Raw genomic sequence first — 16,829 nt, 5'->3', positions numbered from 1 at the left:
GACAGGAGCCTACCACAGGGGGCCTCTGAAAGACTCTACCCTGCAGTGTATCAAAGCAGGTACTGAGACTCATAAACAAACTTTGGGCAGAGTGAAGGGAATCTTATGAAAGAAGGGAGAGATAGTAAGACCTGAAGAGGATAGGAGCTCCACAAGGAGAGCAACAGAACCAAAATATCTGGGCACAGGGGTCTTTTCTGAGACTGGTACTCCAACCAAGGATCATTCATGGATATAACCTAGAACCCCTGCTCAGATGTAGGCCATGGTAGCTCAGTCTCCAAGTGTGTTTCCTAGTAATGGGAACAGGGACTGTCTCTGATATGAACTTTGACTAGCTAGCTCTTTGACTGCCTCCCCCTGATGGGAAAGCAGCCTTGCCAGGCCACAGAGGAGGACAATGCAGCCAGTTCTGATGAGACCTGATAAGCTAGGGTCATATAGAAGGGGAGGATGACCTCCCCTATCCGTGGACTTGGAGAGGGTCATAGGAGGAGATGAGGAGGGAGGGTGGGGTTGGGAGGGGATGAGGAAGGAGGCTACAGCTGGTATACAAAGTGAATAAACTGTAATTAATATAAAAATAAAAATTTAATTAAAAAAGAAAGAAGAGATCCTGAATTTGTGAGGAAATGGGAGTGATGGGGGAAATTGAAAATGGGGAGAGGAAGGAGTGGAAATGATGTAAATACAATATCATGTATGAAAGTCTCAAAGAAGTAAAAGTAATCAAAAGATACAGAAACTTTATATAATGTTACAAGTAAAAGGAATATACTTGGTTATTTTTTATGTGAAAAATTAAATTTTGGTTACATATTTGATAATGCTGGACATAGAGCATCTTCAGTGCTTTTCCAGCACTGGGCACATTATAAAATCAATGTCTTGATTTTATAATTGTCAATGCTGAAAACACAACTTTTCACAAATACGTATGAAAGTACTAAATAGCAGATGGGTGTTTTAAGGTCATTTTGGGAACTGTTTGAAATTTTATCCTAATCCCAAGTAAAAAGTCATTTCATGATATTTTTTTAAAGTTTAAGTCAGTAACTAAAAAATAATTCAAATTTTAAAATATTCTAAGACAACAACCCAAGGTTATCAATGTTATATATACAGAGAAATGACAGTAGAAAATAATATTAGTCCCCCCCATTTTAAAACATTATTTCTATTAGTGCAGAAAACTTGAATGTACATTAAAAACACTGAAGTTCACAACATGCTATAGTTTGGTCTGTGCCCAGTTGTTTCTGGCAGCACTAGCCTATGTGAAATGGTGTGATGGCATGCACAAAGCAAAATAAGTTATGTTCTGTGTTCAGAACCAGCCCTGAAGCTACTTTACTGATGCAGTGCCCCATTGCAAGCATGGTCAGAAACACCTCAAATTCAATACACATTGACTTTGAATTAATTTTCTATTGTTGCCTGTTTAGAAACCTTGTACTCTTAACAAATTTTCACAACCCCACCAGCTACATGATCCCACAGGTACTCCCGACCCATGACTGAAGCTGTGTTCTAAAAGATGGAAATCATGTCCTGTTTTCCACATTGCCTTGCATGAAGCCTAACACACAGTTTTTACTGTTTCTCCTTAAAGTTAGCTCAGATGTTCAAATGAAGAGAAAGCTAGAGTTTGGAATCATTTTCTCTATTTCTGCTTTCTTAGGTAGGGTTTCAATTGCTGTGAAGAGGCACCATGACCACAGCAATTCTTATTAAGAAAAACAATTAATTGGGGCTAGCTTACAGTTTCAGGGGTTTAGTCCATTTTCATCATGGCAAGAAGCATGGAGGCAAACATGGTCCTGGAGAAGGAACTGAGAGCTGTACATCTTTTTTATGTTGTGATTTATATGTTTTAAAAAATCTTTATTAATTATTATTATTTATTACAATTTATTTACTTTGTATCCTGGCTGTAGCCCCCTCCTTCATCTCCTCCCAATCCCACCCTCCCTCACTCTTCTCCTCCTATGTCTCTTCCCTAGTACACTAATAGGGGAGGACCTCCTCCCCTTCTATCTGACTCTAGCCTATCAGGTCTCATCAGAATTGGCTGCATTGTCTTCCTCGGTGGCCTGGCAAGGCTGCATCCCCCAGGTGATTAAAGAGCCTGCCACTGAGTTCATGTCAGAGACAGCCCCTGCTCATACCCTTACTAGGAAATCCACTTGGAGACTGAGTCTCTGGGCTACACCTGAGCAGGGGTTTTTGGTCCTCTCCATGAATGATCCTTGGTTGGGGTATCCAGGGACTGATACCTGAAGAGGAATGGATACAGAAATTGTTCTACATTTACACAATGGAATACTACTCAGCTATTAAAAAGAAGGAAATCATTTAATTTGCAGGTAGATGGTGGGAATTAGAAAAGATCATCTTGAGTGAAGTAACCCAGAAGCAGAAAGACACACATGGTATACATGCACTCATAAGTGGTTATTAGACATATAATATAGGACAAACATACTAAAATCTATACTCCCAAAGAAGCTAAGGAGGACCCTAGGGAAGATTCTCAATCCTCATTCAGAAGGGCAAACACGATAGACATCAAAGGAGGAGAAGACAGGGAACAGCACGGGAGCCTACCATGGAGGGCCTCTGAAAGACTCCACTGATCAAGGTATTGAAGCAGAAGCTGAGACTCATAGCCAAACTTTGAGCAGAATAAATGGAATTTTATGAAAGAAAAGGGAGATAGAAAGACCTGGAGGAGACAGGAGCTCCAAAAGGAGACAAACAGAATTCTACATCTTAATCAGCAGGCCAAACTACACCTAGCTTAAACATGAGAGCTCCACAGTGCCACAGTTCCTCCAACAAGGCCACACTTCGACAAGGCTACACCTCCTAATAATGCCACTTCCTATAGGCTAAACATTCAAACACATGAGTCAATGGGGCCCCTACTTATTCAAACCACTGCATTTGCCCTTGTTAACATGTGTAAGGCCAGCAAAAGAGGCAGGACTGCCCTTTGGAAGATGTAGTCATTTCCAGCTTAGAATCACCCTGCTATAGTCAGAAGCAGTTCTGTATATTTAGTGACCACAATTTTCTTTCATTAAGAAAAATAGATAAAAGTATTAATTTTTCAGACAGTTTTCATCACTTGTAATATAGAGTTCGTTTGAGCTTATTCTTTTGCTAATAACAATGGAAAGTTTTTTACATCTAAAATAGTTGGGGCTCATAACTGGTCCACATAATATTGGTAAAGTTATTTGAAGACATGAGGAAATGCACAAATACTGAAATTATGACACACAAAGAACTAATTCACCAGTCTTTTTTAAATAAAATATTTTCTTTGGTGATGGGTCTGATATTTATAGTTTTTTTATTCTTCTGCCATAGGTCGGTAGGATTTCTCAACTCCTGTACTGTCACAGTAGCTACACTGTGTTGACAATATTGGTTTTTTTGTTTTTTTTTTCTGCCTTTTTATTTTTTATTTATTTTTTTAATTTTTTTTAATTTTTCATCAATTACACTTTATTCATTCTGCATCCCCCCATAAGCCTCTCCCTCCTCCCCTCCCATTCCTACCCTCCCTCCTCCCTCTGCTTGCATGCCACTCCCCAAGTCCACTAATAGGGGAGGTTCTCCTCTCCTTTCTGATCTTAGTCTGTCAGTTCACATCAAAAGTGGCTGCATTGTCCTCTACTATGGCCTGGTAAGGCTGCTCCCCCCCAGAGGGAGGTGATCAAAGAGCAGGCTAATCAGACTATGTCAGAGGCAGTCCCTCTTTACATTACTATGTAACCCAATTGGACTCTGAACTTCCCTGGGCTACATCTGTGCAAGGGTTCTGGGTTATCTCCATGAATAGTCCTTGGTTGGAGTATGAGTCTCTGGGAAGTTCCCTGTGTTCAAATTTTCTTGTTCTGTTGCTCTCCTTGTGGAGACCCTGTCCTCTCCAGCTCTTACTATTTCCCAGTTCTTACCTAAAATTCCATTCACTCTGCCCAACAGTTGCCCATCAGGCTCAGCATCTGCTTTGATAGTCTGAAGGGCAGAAGCTTTCAGAGGTCCTCTGTGGTAGGTTCCTAGGTTGTTTCCTGTTTTCTTCTTCTTCTGATGTCCATCCTCTTTGCCTTTCCGGATGGGGATTGGACATTTTAGTTAGGGTCCTCTCTCTTGCTTAGTTTCTTTAGATGCACAGGTTTTAGTGGGTTTGTCCTATGTTGTATGTCTATATGAGTGAGTATATACCATGTGTGTCTTTTTGCTTCTGGGACAACTCACTCAGGATGATCCTTTCCAGATCCCACCATTTACCTGCAAATTTCATGATTTCCTTATTTTTCATTGCTGAGTAATATTCCATTGTATAGATGTACCACAATTTCTGCATCCATTCTTCAGTTGAGGGGCATCTGGGTTGTTTCCAGCTTCTGGCTATTACAAATAAAGCTGCTACAAACATGGTTGAGCAAATGTCCTTTTTGTGTACTTGAGCCTCTTTTGGATATATGCTCAGTAGTGGTATGGCTGGATCTTGAGGAAGCGCTATTCCTAGTTGTCTGAGAAAGCGCCAGATTGATTTCCAGAGTGGTTGTACAAGTTTACATTCCCACCAGCAGTGCAGAAGGGTTCCCCTTTCTCCACAACCTCTCCAGCATGTGTTGTCACTTGAGTTTTTGATCTTGGCCATTCTCATGGGTGTAAGGTGAAATCTCAGGGTTGTTTTGATTTGCATTTCCCTAATGGCTAGTGAAGTTGAGCATTTCTTTAAGTGCTTCTCTGCCATTCGGTATTCCTCTACAGAGAATTCTCTGTTTAGCTCTGTTCCCCTTTTTTTAAGTGGATTACTTGGTTTGCTGCTTTTCAGCTTCTTTAGTTCTTTATATATACTGGATATGAGTCCTCTGTCAGATAAAGGGTTGGTGAAGATTCTTTCCCAATCTGTAGGTGGTTGCTTTGTTTTGATGACGGTGTCCTTTGCTTTGCAGAAGCTTTTCAGTTTCATGAGGTCCCATTTATTGATTGTTGCTCTTAGAGCCTGTGCTGTTGGTGTTCTGTTCAGGAAGTTTTCCCCTGTACCAATGAGTTCTAGGGTATTTCCCACTTTTTTTTCAAGCCGATTTAATGTGTCTGGTTTTATGTGACAATATTGGTTTTTAACATGACAGTGAACTTAAAGTTTTGGAAGTAAACTGAGTATAAATCTAAAACTGAGTGTTTTATATTTGTGTTTCCTGACTGTGACTGTCTCTTACAGTTTCTTCACTTTCCTCTAAGATAATATCACATTTTAGCAGCTTTTAGGTTCATTTCAGACAGACTCTGTAAAACATATTTATGATTATCCACCATACACATATAAAACTAAGCAAATATTTATTTCAATCCTGTAATATGATAACAGTGGCCATTACTTTACAACAGGTTCATAGCAAGTAGCAGATAAACCAACTGGAGACACAGCAGTGAGATCTCAGCTGCCAGTTACTGCCCAAGGCTTGGATCATGCTTAGAAGTATCTACATAAAAATGGAAATAAACTGCTAATGTGGTGAACCCCAAAGAAGGAAAGGAGTTGGAGCCCTTCTACATGGAATTGAGTTTCAAGTTACAGTCTGTGGTGAATTAGCAGGATGAGGGTGGTGAATTTAAAGTAATCCAAGAATATCCTAGAGGTTAAAATAAAGGGTGGGTGGGTCTGTACAATAAAACTATTATTTTTACGTTCTTGCCACAGTTGGAGGTTGAACAATACAAAGATAATCAAATGCTAACTATACCCTAGCTATTTGAGCCATCTTTACAGAAAAAAAAAATCATTAAGAAAGAAAACACTGATTCTAATCTTCTTTCTTAACAAAATGATTTTTCTGACTTTAAATATTTCTTTCATAATTATTGTTTTCATTATTCTGCATTATTTTGTTAGTGTGATAAAACAGCCATAAGAAGATGCCGCATGAAATAAGATACTGGAAAAATACCAGAGTCAGTGTTCTATCATAGAAACAAACAACTGGCTTCAGGAAGATTTGACTTAGAACACTAGTGAAATTTAATAAAAATATGAACAAAAATGTTTATAGATTTCTTGTCTTAAAACTGTACAAATGAGTTTTATTTGGACTTAAATTTGCTGAGATTTAAAATGCCACATTTTAAAGCTTTTTTGTGACTGGTTTATCTTCACAATCTGATCTTCTTAATTTCCAGGGTTTTGAAGGTGTTCCTTTCACGAACAGCACAAAGAATTCCATACATGACTGGTGGTCGGGTCATGAGAATGCTGGCAGTAATACTCTTGGTAGTATTTTGGTTTCTCGTTGGCTGGACAACTTCTGTGTGCCAGAACTTGGAGAGGGAGATCTCACTTATTGGACAAGGGCAAACATCTGATCACCTCACCTTCAATATGTGCCTCATTGACCGCTGGGATTACATGACAGCAGTTGGTACGTGGCTACCATGTGCTTTGCTTGATTACCTTGTTCTTTTCTCAATAACATCAAAATTGGTCTAGTGAAAAGCTTTGCCAAGTCCGATCTTTAAATTTAAAAGACTTTTAGATATGATTTTGATAACAGCAAAATTATGAAAATGATAATAATGACAGGTGGAATACAAACAAAAACTTTATTGTTTCTTTATTGGAAAAAAGTAAATAAAAAGAATGAAGAAATGCTAAGAAGATAGGCAACATCTATGTACATAAAAATTATCAGTTGGTCTCTATCTGATTAAGAGTAGCCACCATCCTGATTATGTTCTTGGGTAGTAGAAAACAAGAAGAATGTTGGGCTTTTTCTGTACAGAGGTCTTATGACATTGATCAGACTTCATTCTTGGTTAAGTCTGTCTAAAATCTATGATTTATTTATCTTTCCTATACTTAAAGAAAGTTCTCTGGGAGTCCAGTATCAAATGACCAAACCATGCTACATGGAGGTGATAAAAGTTATGTGGCTGGAATCGTGACTAAGCCCCAGACCACAAGTTACTTTTCTGACTTTTCCCCATTTTTGAAAAATAAAAAAAGGAAATGTCTAGAACATTTTTTGCAATCAGCTATTTTAAACTAAATTTCCAAAGATACAAAAAGCAAAAGAATGGAGAAAAGGCTTTATTATTTTGTTCTTGTTCACATTCAGAAGCCAAATAAACAAATATTTTTAAGAGCATATGTACAAAGTGAAGACATAAAAGCACAAGTTTAATTTTAGTATTTTCTCTCTTTGCCTACATCTTGTTGAAAATTTGTATTTGGTTGTTTTTTTTTTTCAGTTTTTGTTTTTTTCTGCTAGAAGGTAATAAGATATTTCCACAGTTCCAATAAGCAGTGTTCTCCTAGGCGAAGTGTTTCAGGACATTTATAGCCCTGATATAATGTAACGATGAAGCTGAAGCCATGTGGGTGTGGACATGGCTGTAGTGAGACTATATTTTGAGCAATTTAACTTCCAGAAGAAAAGCAAATAGCAAAAATAGAAAACAATTCTGAGAAAGGCTTGAGTCTGGATATGAGAAGGAAGACATTGTAAAAATATTAAATTTTTACTCAGCAGGAGCCTTTAACATTTTATTTGATACTTTAAAAGATAAGCAAAGCAGAGAAAGTTATTTTCTCATATTTTAAAAAAAGGCTTTATTAGTTCTTTGTGAGTTTCACACTATGCACCCCAGTCCCAGTCATCTCCCCCTCCCCCTCATACCTGCTCTTCACCATTACAACCTCCCTCCAACAGAGAAAAAAAAATATCATTGTGGAAGCTGTAGTGTAACACAGTGTGCCCCACAGCAAACTCTTTTGTCCACATTTTTTGCTTGCAAATACTCATTGCAGTGACTCATTGGTCTGGTTTGAGGCCTCTGGCTTCTGCTACTCTATCAATACTGGAACCTCACTGGGACCCCTCTCAGATATTTTGTTGTCCTGTGTCATGAGCTCCTGTAATTTTGGATCTGTAGGATGGACTTGACCCTTCATGCTCTCTAGCAGTTCATCGATGAGGTAGATGTTGGGGTGGGCCAACTCAAAGCTCTGGATCTGGGCCTGATAGGTATCTGAATTATTCTCCAGATCTCATGCCCTTGGGGCCAGTTCACTAGCAACTCCCACAGGGCCAGCTCTACCCTGCTGCCCAGGAAAGGTGTAGTACCCACTCTCCTGAGTGCTGTAGCAGCTGAGGGACATGGCCAGTTCTCCTGCTCTTATAACCCCAGGGTCAGCTTTTCCACATGGCATAGGAGTGAGAGTGGAAGAGGGCATTTCTCCCTTAGCCACACTGCTGCACAACAGGCATTTTGTTGGGTCAGTTCTCCCTCACTCACACTCTCAGAGCTGGCTCACTTCTGGGCCAAACAACAGGACCAGCTCTACTGTGCTGCCCAGGTGAGGTGCAGGACCTGCTTTCCCAAGTACTGCAGCTGGTGAGAGGCAGGACCAGTTCTCCTGCTCTGATGATACCAGGCAATGTCTCCTGCCTGCTACAGATGGTGGGAAGCGGTAGGGGAGGAAAATATCTTTTCCTCATCCATGCCACCACACAGGAAATGAGTGGTTAGGCCATTTCACCAATGCTCCTATCCTTCAGACCAGCTCACCACAACTTCTGAAATATGTGGGGCCTGCTCTCCTGAGTACTCCAACTGGCAATGGGCAAGATCAGCTCTCCTGCTCTCATGCCTTCAGGGCCAGTTCTCCCATGCTGCCTTGGTGAGGGGTGGGGCTAGTTCTGCACAGCCCTCTGACATCAGCATGTCCCTGGGTGGCAGCCCAGACCACAAACATCCCCCTGGCCTTTGGTGGTAACAGACCCTTCCTGCTGTAGGGCCATAGACCCAGACATGAACTCTGATGGCAGCACAGGACAGAACCTCACCATGGTCCCAAGTGGCATCACTGGCAACACATACCAGGCTGTTCCTCCTTCAAGTCTTCAGTTTTGCCTCTCTTCATTGTACCCACATCCTTCTGCTTCTCTTTCTCTTCCATCTCTCCACCACTTACTTGCTCCTTTTAGTAGCACCTGGGGTCTCTGAGTGTCTGGGATCATCTCAGGAGCAATATCAGGAGTCCTATGCCCTGCCCATGAGTTATGGTGCCTGGCAGGGATCATCTCCAATATAATTTGGCCCCCAGGCCTATATGGTACTGTGTGGCACCAGCCCAGTGCCACATAGGCCTGGTGGTCAGGCTAGATTTTTGTCCAGGACCCTTAGTACCTGTCTGATGGTCATCTCTCAGGCTTGTTCATTGCCTAGCTTGCCCAAGTGTCCTCTTATAAACCTATGGTCCCAGGCATGGTTCTTCTACTCTCTGGCTTGCTCCCTGCCCTGGAAGTCCTTCTGGGCCTGCCTGGAGCAAGATTGCTAGTCAACTCAATTTGTAAGACCTTTCTGTTACTGAAACTACCCTACTTTCAAAAATCTCTCATATAAGTCCACTCTGACCATAGTTTTCCAGCTCTAATATAATTGCTTAATATAATATATTATTTTTATTGTATAATCACGAACACATAATAACATATTGGCTAATAGTAACCTGTATATACAATGGTGGTCTCATAAAATTATAACAAAACTAAGCATTTTTATATCACATAGAGGTGGCTTAGCCATTAATTACATTATATGTAATGTCACCATATAATGTATTAATTACTGTGTTTTGGTAGAGCTGTTGTGAATGAACCTACTGCTGTGCCATTTGTATAAAAGTATGGCAATATAGTATATAACACCTGATATGACAATAAGAGGCTGCATTGCAAGATTACACATAATGTACCACAATCCATCACTGTTTTAGAACAGTGGTTCTCAAACTTCCTTATGCTCCAAACCGTTAATACAGTGCCTCTTGTTTTTTGTTTGTTTGTTTGTTTTTGACCCCCAACCATGAAATTGTTTTCCTTGCTAATTCATAACTGTAATTTTGATGCTGTTGTGGATCATAATGTACAGATCTGATAGGCAGGAGATCTGATATATGACCCCTGTGAAAGGGTCATTTGACCCCAAAAGGGATTATGACCCATAAGTTCAGAACCACTGTTTTAGAGGGTATTTCTGCCTAGAAAAGCTTTATAAAACACTATACTGTATTGCTAGGACAACAGCTCATACTTCTCACATTGACTGAATCTCCCACACTGAGTGGCTGACCTACACCATCCACATTGATGTAAGCATACTTCATGATGTGCACACAATGACAAAATTGTCTTGTGAGTCGTTCCTCATTGCTAAGAAACACACTTACAATTACCATGCTCTTCTTCCTCTCCAAGTAAAGCTCGTTAAGTAGAAAATATAGTAGTAGGAAGGAAATGTGCAAAGAATGACAATTTCTGCAATGATTCTGAATCACTCTAGAGAACAGAGCATTGAAAGCAAAGAGGTCTACCTCCTGGCCCTGAGATAGGGACCCCTGCTCTGAGAATTACATCCATAAGAATAATATTCTGAAGTCTTTATACTGATTCTGGTATTACTCATTACTTTAAACTTTCTGAAGTATGCTTAAATACACTCTGTACATTATTAGAAGCAAAAGAACTTATCTTTCCACCCCTCATTTTTCCTTCTCTGAAAGCTGCTGTTCCTCAGCACCACTGCTGTATGGCTGTATGGTTCACACACACAAGCCAGCTGCCATTTACAGACTCTTGATAAATATTTGCAGGAGGAATGAAAAATGATCCCAGCTCTCTTTCTCTCATTGTGGCCAGAATTAGATTAGGAGGGGGGGGGGGAAACTGCTAAAGCTAAAATTCCAGAAGTTACACAACTGTCCTCAATCCATTTTAAATATGAACATGTTCATGCAAATTTCAGAATACATTTTTGAGATTTCTAAGCTAAATTGGTACTCCCTAGCCTTTTGAATTGGTTTGCTTTTTATTATACCTTTGATTCAGGGTCTCATGTAGAATATAGGCTAGCCTTATATTCACTGTTAGCTGAGGCAGGCCTTGAACTTCTGATCCATCTACCTGATGGAATTGTAGGTCTATATGAGAACACCTGGTGGTCACAGCCATATTAATGAGACTCAATCTCAAGCTGGTAAATTGGCATGGCAAGTATGGATCATAATCTTAAAAAGCTTTAAATAGTATAATAATAAATATTGAAGATGTGGAGAATTTATTTACTTTTGATGAAAATTTCAATTACTTCACTGTCCTTTAAGAGTTCTGAATAGAGTTTGAAGCTGGGAAGTATTCTCGTTAATTAAGGGGGGGGGAACACCATCTAAGTAAAAATCCAGTTATACTCATTGAAGAATGGTTTCTGGTTATGTGTTCTTTTTTGAACATAACTGCCCAGTGGGAAGTCAGTTGCCTATCACTGGCACCTTTTCCCAAGAGCTTTAATATTTTCCATATTGAGAAATCAAAACAATTTTGTAAATTTCCTACCTAATTGGTAAAATTTGAACCATGAAAGAGTGCACTTCCTGGGTCTGATTTAACCTTTATCACTTCTCTCCAGCCTGACAGTCTTCATATATAGATTTAGATGCTTCAGGCCAGGTCCCTCCCTAGAGAGGCTTCTTACTCAGAGCAAAAACTGCTGAGGTGGTTCTGTGATATACTTTATTCTTTGGTGGGCACAAACAAAAAGAAGTCAGTTGACAGGTGATATTACCAAGGGCATTTATACAGTCTAGTTCATGATTAAATGTCTAGAATGGCATGAGATACACACATCAAACTTCAGTGCAGACTTGCATGCCCTCATTTTCCTCCAGTGCAAGTATGCCCTCATTTTCTTCCAGTGCAAGCATGCCCTCATTTTCTTCCAGAATTTAGGTTATACAAGTCAAATATGGTATAACGTGACATAATTGAGAAATATTTTTCTGCCTTTTCTTATCTAGTGTAAAAACATATAAGAAAAGTCCTATTCAGGTTTCACTGCCTCCTATGTTCTCCTATGTCATTCCACTTGTCTGTATCAGTAACTCCTTTTAGTAGTATTCCTATGAAATAATGACCCCTAATACTTGCCATGTGTCCTGGCCTTGGAGCTTCACATCATTTGCTATGAATTTTAATTCACCAAGTTTAAGAGGAATCAGGTTACATAGCTCACTCAATGACCTACTTGCTCTGCAAACATGAGACAGACCCTAAGTCCATGCTCCTGATACCCAGAAGACAGTCTGGGTGTGCCTGTGTTTCTAATCCCAGTGCTATGGAGGTAGAAATTCGAGGATCCCTGGTGCTCAGTGGCCAGCAGGCTAACTGCGTTGGTGAACTCTACATACAAGACTCTACCTTTAAACATAAAATGGGAACTGATTGAAGAAGACACCCAATGTTGAACTCTGGCCTTCATTCACTCCCAACACACCACACACACACACACACACACACACACACACACACACACACACACGAAGATACTGCTTTGGAACAGTACTTAAAAGAATAGTTAAGATAGCAGTGGGGGGGGGCTGGAGAGATTGCTCAGTGGTTAAGAGCACTGTCTGCTCTTCCAAAGGACCCAGGTTCAATTTCCAGCACCCACATGGCAGCTCACAACTGTCTGTAATGCTGATTCGAAGGGATCTCACACCTTCACACCAATGCACATAAAATAAAAAATAAATTATTAAAAAAGATAGCAGTGATGACCACCAATTCTTCCATATTTCAGCTGTTCTTAGATTTTGTTGCACAACAAACTATAGTATGTTAAGGCAAAAAGGAAAAGCACAGCCAGATGTGGCTCACATCTGCAATCCCAGCACTTTGGAGGCTGGGGCAAGAACTCCAGGTTCCATGTCAATTTGGGTGACATTTTGAGTTAGCTGAACTGTGTAGGAAGAATAGATCTCAACAAATTAAAAAGGAGGTGTGAGGGTATTTTTTGGCTGAATTTTGAAAATTTGGATCTAAGGTCAGTTGGCCCATTACATTGGGTCTGTAGAGAGGCAATGCATTGTGATGAGAGTGCATCATAGGGAGCAGTTACTCGCCTCACAGCATCTAAGAAGCAAAGAAAGATAGCAGGATTCTAGGATGTCCTTCTCCAGGGCTTATGCCTAGTTAACAAGTAGTTCCCATAAACCTAGTTTTTACAGGTTCCATGCCCTCCCATTGTCCCATGAGCTAAGGGCAAAACCTGTAACTCATGAACCAATCCTAGAATAACAACACTTAAATAAAGCACAGGACGTTGGAAATAGAAAGAACGTTCTCAAAGACACAGCTCACTGTACTCATCCCAACCTTGTACCCTCATTCATTCTATCTCATCAGGTCTAGTATGTGTCACAACGTCCCATGGCTCAGGATTCTCTTAGGGCTTTGCTGCCTACTATGCACCTCTGAAATTTGTAAATGTATATGCCAAAATAGGGAGAAATTCACTTTTTAATTTATTGTTTTACTGCAGAAGCAAGGATGGCATGAAAAAAATTGATCCAAGTACTAGAGATACGAGAACAGAAGCAACAAGTAAAAATCAGTGTGAACATGTTTGCATGTTCAGAGAGTTGCCTGGCAGTGGGTGGGCAGTGCAGAACGCTAAGCAGTCAGGTCACTACATGGTCACCTAGTGTTCATGTGCTTAGCTAGATTGCCTGTTAGTGTTGGTCTGTCAGTGTTAATGTGGATAGCCATGTAGACTGTTAGTGTTGATGTAGATGATAATTACGGTGTGGATAGTCATATAGGCAGTCAGTGTTAGTGTGAGTGGCCATACAAACTGTTAGTACGGATAGCCATATTATTCCTCATGACTCCCACCAAGTTTTTGGACCCATGCTTAGAAATTGATATTCAGGAATTCTCCTCCACACTCCTTCAGGAGCCACTGTTATATTAACAAAACTTTTACAAGCATAGTAAATTTATAGCATTCATTTAGCATAATGCCTGGCATATTCAACAGATGTAGGCTATGAAATCAGGGCACAAAATGTCCTTCTGAGTAGAACTCCGATCACCACAATCTGTTCAACACTAATACACATAGTAATTTTAACACTATGTTAAATGAAGTGATTGCTTCTTCATAGATTCATCTTGACTGCTCTGTCTATCCTCTATCTAACAAAGCAAAAGGAAACTGAGGCTTGGGCTATAATCTAGAGACCTGAGCTCACTGAGGACAAGTAGAAGAATGGTGTTATTGCAGTAAAGTCCTATAGTTCTGCCAAGGCATGCAAAACCAAGGCATTCCAGCCTCTTTGGTCCAACTGTGAAATGTATTGCAATATTTACCTGCTTCTGAGTGTTATTAAAAAATATCCCAACCATTCTATTTTAGCAATAAAGACTCTGGAGCCAGACACTAGGGTGAAAACCTACTAGCTGAACCACACCATAATCACCTGTTTATAATAAACAGAAAGTTCTTGTATTAAAGGTGTGAGATATGGCTCAATCACACCAAACAAGAAACAGGGTTTTACAGTTTTCTTTTTTTTAATTTTTTACTTTTTTTAATTTTAGTTACAGTTTATTAACTTTTTATCACACCTGTATCCCATTCCCTCATTCCCTCCCAATCCCACCCTCCCTCCCTCATCTCCTACCTGCCCCTCCTTTCCAAGTCCGCTGATAGGGGAAGACCTCCTCTCCTTTCATCTGACCCTGGTTTATCAGGTATCTTCAGGACTGGGTGCTTTGTCCTCCTCTGTGGCCTAACAGGGCTGCTCCTCCTTCGGAGGGGGGCGGAGACCAAAGAGCCAGCCATTGAGTTCATGTCAGAAATAGTCCCTGTTCTCCTTTCTAGGGTACCCACTTGGAGACTGAGCTACCATGGGCTACATCTGAGCAGGGGTTCTAGGATATATCCATAAATGGTCCTTGGTTGGAGAAACAGTCTCAGAAAAGACCCTTGTGCCCAGATATATTTGGTCCTTGTGGAGCTCCTGTTTTCTCCAGGTCATACTAACTCCCCCTTCTTTCATATGATTCCTTGCACTATGCTGAAAGTTTGGTTATGAGTCTCAGTATCTGCTTTGATACTCACCTAGGTAGAGTCTTTCAGAGGCCCTCTGTGGTAGGCTCCTCTCCTGTTACTTGTCTTCTCCTACTTCCAATGTCCATCCCATTTGTCTTTATAAGTGAGGATTGATCATCTTACCCTGGGTCCTCTTTCTTGTTTATCTTCTTTAGGTGTATAGATTTCAGTATGTTTATCCTGTCTTATAGGTCTATATAAGTGAGTATATACCATGTGTGTCTTTCTCCTTCTGGGATACCTCACTCAGGATGATATTTTCTAGATCCCACCATTTACCTGCAAATTTCATGATTTGCTTGTTTTTAATTGCTGAGTAGTATAGGGGTTCACAGTGGGATCATGGGACATCTAGACCCTTCTCTTAACAAAACTTAATAAAGCCAAGTTAAGGCTGTCAAAATGTCAGCATTTCTTTGCACCTGTATATGGTATATGGCAAGCAGAATATATTCTTTACTGTAAGGTCACATGTAGCTACTTCTAACTTTAAAATTGTGTCAGAGCGGTCACGCTCATTTTGTAGCCCATGTGACCTCATATTTTAAGCAAAGGAAGGGCAGACAAAGTGGCCAAATTACAAATCTCATGTGCCCGTTGAATTCTGTTAACTCTTGAATTTCAGATAATCTTAATAATTCATTTTCAGTTCCTGAGTGTGAGTGTGGTGTATATGTGGGAGGAGGAGTTCATGTTTGCATGTGTGTGTTTACATGTGTGAGGGCACACATTTGGGTGCATACTTGTAGAGGCCCAAGGTTGATGTCTAGAATCTCTCTAGAGTGTTTCCATCTGACTCGTTGAGGCAGGGTCTCTCAGATGAACACAAAGCCAACTTGCTGCAGAGATGGGTGTGTCTTGTCTCTGCCTTTATTTCCAGGCTGAAATTACAGATAGACCCCCATACCTACCAGACATTTAAGTTGGTTCTGGTGATCCAAATGCCTGCCCTCTTGCTTGTATGGCAAATGCTTTAACCAATGGGGCATCTCCCCAGTCTTAATCTCAAGAATGACTCATGCTGTTTGATTTTATACTTCATGATGCTCTCTGGCCTGTCCACTCTTTCTGGTAGAGTCATAAATGTTTTCTGCTTTGACCATAAATGATTCTAACTGAACGGGATTTCAAGAAGAGAAAAATGGCATTAAAAGAAATACTAAGGAAACAAAACACCTGGATGTTTTATTAATTATGTATTTATTTCTCCTATTTGACATTACATGATGTAGCCAACAGAGATAGCATGTTGTTAATACAGACACCTCACCACCTTGGCAAAAAGCACCACAGTTTGAGTGGTATTTGTATTTTGAAGCTGTTTTCCTTTTAGCCTTGGTGAGGATTGTTAGATCACAGAGCAGGGGCATCTTTATTGTCACAGAACTGATATGAATTCACCTTTGTTTTCCCTAGCCTTTTGAAAAAAACAACTAGGAATAATTTTTATTCTTATTTGTTAATTTTAAAGGACAGTGGAACCTCAGTATTGTTATTCCCTGTAGAGTGAAAATAAAACACATCAGTTTTCTTTAAACCATATTTGGATCTTTAAATGTAAAGGCAATTTCTTTTTTAACTACACTCCTCCCTCCTGTAGAGATCATTTAACACAAGAAACTATTTTTGAAAGCAGAAGCTCAACACATATTTCAACTCCTACACAATATCTACAGAATTTGGTAACATCTGCATATTTCCTCTAATTGTACTGTTAGTCTGAAGTTAATTATATGAAACTGATTTTTTTTGTCTAAGCACTTTTTTTTTCTTAAAATAAATCTTTATTTTTTTTATTGATTCTTTTTTTTTCAATGCAGTTTATTCAGGAACCTTGAACAATCATCTGACCCTGGGGA

The 16,829-nt window shown here is 39.9% G+C and overlaps 1 protein-coding gene across 1 annotated transcript in view; it reads left to right on the top strand.

Moving 5' to 3' along the window:
- Window positions 1–16,829, top strand: part of Gpr158 (G protein-coupled receptor 158) — a 561,148-nt gene that overhangs the window by 520,230 nt on the left and 24,089 nt on the right. The window contains exon 7 of the mRNA XM_060373102.1: window positions 6,199–6,437. Within this exon, the coding sequence (XP_060229085.1) occupies window positions 6,199–6,437 (239 nt within the window). The remainder of the gene's footprint in view (window positions 1–6,198; window positions 6,438–16,829) is intronic.

This window comes from Meriones unguiculatus, chromosome 19 (genome assembly GCF_030254825.1).
Source record: "Meriones unguiculatus strain TT.TT164.6M chromosome 19, Bangor_MerUng_6.1, whole genome shotgun sequence".
In the NCBI taxonomy this organism is placed as follows: Eukaryota; Metazoa; Chordata; class Mammalia; order Rodentia; family Muridae; genus Meriones; species Meriones unguiculatus.
The sequence above is the reverse complement of the archived record's forward strand: the minus strand, read 5'-3'. Positions and strand labels throughout refer to the sequence as shown.